At 34.3% G+C, this 3,310-nt stretch overlaps 1 protein-coding gene across 1 annotated transcript in view; it reads left to right on the top strand.

Moving 5' to 3' along the window:
- MIB1 (mindbomb E3 ubiquitin protein ligase 1) overlaps positions 1-3,310 on the top strand; it is a 117,056-nt gene that overhangs the window by 41,752 nt on the left and 71,994 nt on the right. Inside the window, exons 5-6 of the mRNA XM_003784788.3 lie at positions 1,371-1,437; positions 2,668-2,872. Of these exons, the coding sequence (XP_003784836.1) occupies positions 1,371-1,437; positions 2,668-2,872 (272 nt within the window). The remainder of the gene's footprint in view (positions 1-1,370; positions 1,438-2,667; positions 2,873-3,310) is intronic.

The following is a 3,310-nucleotide window of genomic DNA, read 5'->3' as shown; positions in this document are numbered from 1 at the left end:
GTAGGGTTCCAAGTGATTATTAATTTCTTTCAAATGAAGGCTATGTGCTATATATAATCAAGTACTTAATGAGTAGTATATATAGATTGATGGCTGAATAGTACTTCTTTATATGGTTATACCATTATTAACTTAATGAGATTTCTGTTGATGGATATCTGCATTGGGTTTTGTTCCCCTCCCCACTGCTGGAAGCAGCGTGTCAGTCAGTATCCTTGTTTGTATGTCGTTGCACATTACAGGTGTATTTCCTTAGGATGATTCTTGGAAATGGAATCGCTGGGTTAAAGTATTACTTCAAAGCAGTTTGACCCCTATGTCTCTTTGGCCAAGATTGAGTGACAGAGGAAGTTATGAGAGTTGGGTTCTGTGTGCGTGTGTGTATATGAATACATGCATGCATGTGCATAAAGGAGCTCCTTTCCTCGGTAGAGTAAGATGCACTGATCACCTACTCTCTATGCCAGATACTACTAGGCACATTGTTTTGGAGATAAGATCTTGCTTTGCTGCCTAGGTTAGAGTGCAGTGGTGTCTTCATAGCTCACTGCAACCTCAAACTCTCAGGGTCAAGTAGTGCTCTCCTGAATTAGCCTCCTGAGTAGCAGGGATTGCAGGCATGCATCACCATGCTTGGCTAATTTTTCTTTTAAATGTTTTGTAATGAGAGTTTCACTATTTTACTCAGGCTGGTCTGAACTAGTTTTAAAGTATCAGCCTGTCTTGACCAGAGAGGTGAAGGTAGAAGGGGAGAAGTCTGAAAATATCCTGAGCCAAAGTGAGACATCAGCTTTACTAAAAAAGAAAAAGTTAGCTGAGCATGGTGACATGTGCCTTTAGTCCCAGCTACTAAAGGGATTGAGGCAGGAGGATTGCTTGAGCCCAGGAGTATGAGCTTGCAGTGAGTGAGTCATGACAATGCCATTGCACACCACCCAGGGCAACAGAGTGAGACTGTCTCCCCCCAAAAACAGTACCTTTAATCAGATACTAAATTCCAGAGTTTAAAATTAAATATGCTATGCACATTTCAGTTAGTAGGTATTTGTTATAGTCCTTTTTTAAAAAATATGTTTTTAAAAATGTTATTATGTATTGTAAATATTTATAATAATATAATCTAAGATGATTCAAGCAGTTTAATTTTGAGCTTAAAGAAAGCGAAGTAAATAAAAGATGACCTATATGAAAATCAGGTTTCTGGATTTTGACAGGTACTTTTGAAAACGATGTTAGTGTGTTTGTTAACCTAGAGGTACTCTCGACTTCTATTGTGGGTATGTTCTGAGTATTTGTGCCTACTTCAGGTATTGAGCCATATTTGAAGTTTTCACAGGTAGTTTTTTTTTCTGGTTTCCTTTTCTTCTTAGTCTGATCTGAAGTGTGTCCAGGATGCCAAAGGAGGTTCTTTCTACAGAGATCATTGCCCTGTGCTAGGTGAGTTATTGTATTAGAGAAAATTACTAACTAATGGGTCAGAGTTCATGGAATTAGTAAAATGCTTAAATTGGACTGTTAAAGTTATTTAGGAAAATACTTTGTTTTTTTTTTGTCTTCCTTTACTGTGTTTTATTTATACTCAGAATTGTCATGTTTTGAGAATTGATGAGCCATTTTTGTCATAATACATACTCAAAACTTTTATCATTTAACCATAAACTTATACATTGAAAAATTTTGCATTAGGTTATATCATTGTTGTATATCATATCCTAGTAAAAACAGGATTTGATAATTTAGTGCTTATAAATTCATTAGAATTTCCATAAAATTGTCATCTTAATAGAATAGCTCTAAGATTAAGATAATGTAATAAATATGATTTCATGTATCATTAAAATAGAAAGAAGGATGAGAAACCAAAACTGCCTTCATTTTATAGATTTACTATTGTAAGGATGAACATTTACCACATTCTTCTGATCAAATCTGTAGTCTCTGAATGCTTTCCTTTCTCAGGTGAACTGTGCGTTCCTCTTTTCAAATAATTTGACTTGCCATTTTAGCAAAAAGTGTTTTCGTACAGCATACCTTAATTCTTTTTTCCAAAAAGGAGACTGTAGGAAAAATACCTATGATTTTTGATGAGCTCATCTATTTCTTTTTCTTTCAGAAACTTTATTTTATGTCTTCTCTTCGTAACACAAATGCAGAATTGACATGTATATTTTTGTTCTCTCAGCATGGTTTTATGTGATTATGCATCTTTTATCTGACAGCTAGCTTTAGAAATAATTTAGGTAGTATTTAAAAATGCTGTTTTGGACAAAAATCAAGAACCATTTGTTAAAAAATATTATAGTACTAAGCACTTTACAAAAAAAATAAAATTCCAGAGTTTTCATTCATATTCTCTAGTTAGTTATTCATAAAAGTGGATATTTTCAACTCCCAGAACTTTGTGTTCTTACATAAGGGATAGTCTTTTGTAGAGTCTACTCATTTAGTCTTTGTTATAAATCATCACATTGTTTCAGTTTTTGAGTGTGATTGTTTTCTTTTATAAAGCTCTCTAATTCTAGAGTTTCATACTTGAAGTGAATTCTCAAAACATTTTAAAATTAGCACCTAAAACTGAAATATCTAGTTATTACTCTTGTTCAAAATAATAAAGTTGCATGTTGTTGCTGTGACTTTTTCTTTTTTTAACTGTGTCTGAAATTACAGGTGAGCAGAATGGCAACAGGAATCCTGGTGGATTACAGATTGGTGACCTGGTAAATATAGATCTTGACCTAGAAATTGTACAGTCTCTGCAGCATGGTCATGGAGGTTGGACTGATGGAATGTTTGAGACTTTAACTACAACTGGAACTGTTTGTGGCATCGATGAAGATCATGACATTGTAGTACAGTATCCAAGTGGCAATAGGTTAGTGATATTCCTTAAGTTTTGATAATGGCAAATAAAGCAACTATATATAGAGAACTTTAAAGAAAGGAAATAATGTGATATCACTAAAGACTCATTAAAGCTAGTTCTTAGATGGTAGATAAAAATCCAGAGTATGTTGGCAGTGTGGGGGGGGGACAGATAATAAAAATTTTGTATGTGTATGTTGTATATATATGTGAATTTATGATTATATTTGTGATACAATGAATCTATATACTATTCATTTTTCCTTAAGGAGTAAAAGACATTATATCAGTATTAGGTGTAAATAGCTAAGAAGTTCTGTGTTGCCAGCATGTCTCTCTTTTTTTTTTGAGACAGAGTCTTAAGCTGTCCCCTTCGGTAGAGTGCTGTGGCATCGCAGCTCACAGCAACCTCCAACTCCTGGGCTCAAGCAAGTCTTCTGCCTCAGCC

The sequence above is a fragment of the Otolemur garnettii genome, unplaced genomic scaffold (genome assembly GCF_000181295.1).
Source record: "Otolemur garnettii isolate 467f Iridium unplaced genomic scaffold, OtoGar3 scaffold00012, whole genome shotgun sequence".
NCBI lineage: Eukaryota > Metazoa > Chordata > Mammalia > Primates > Galagidae > Otolemur > Otolemur garnettii.
This window is presented reverse-complemented; position numbering and strand designations above follow the sequence as displayed.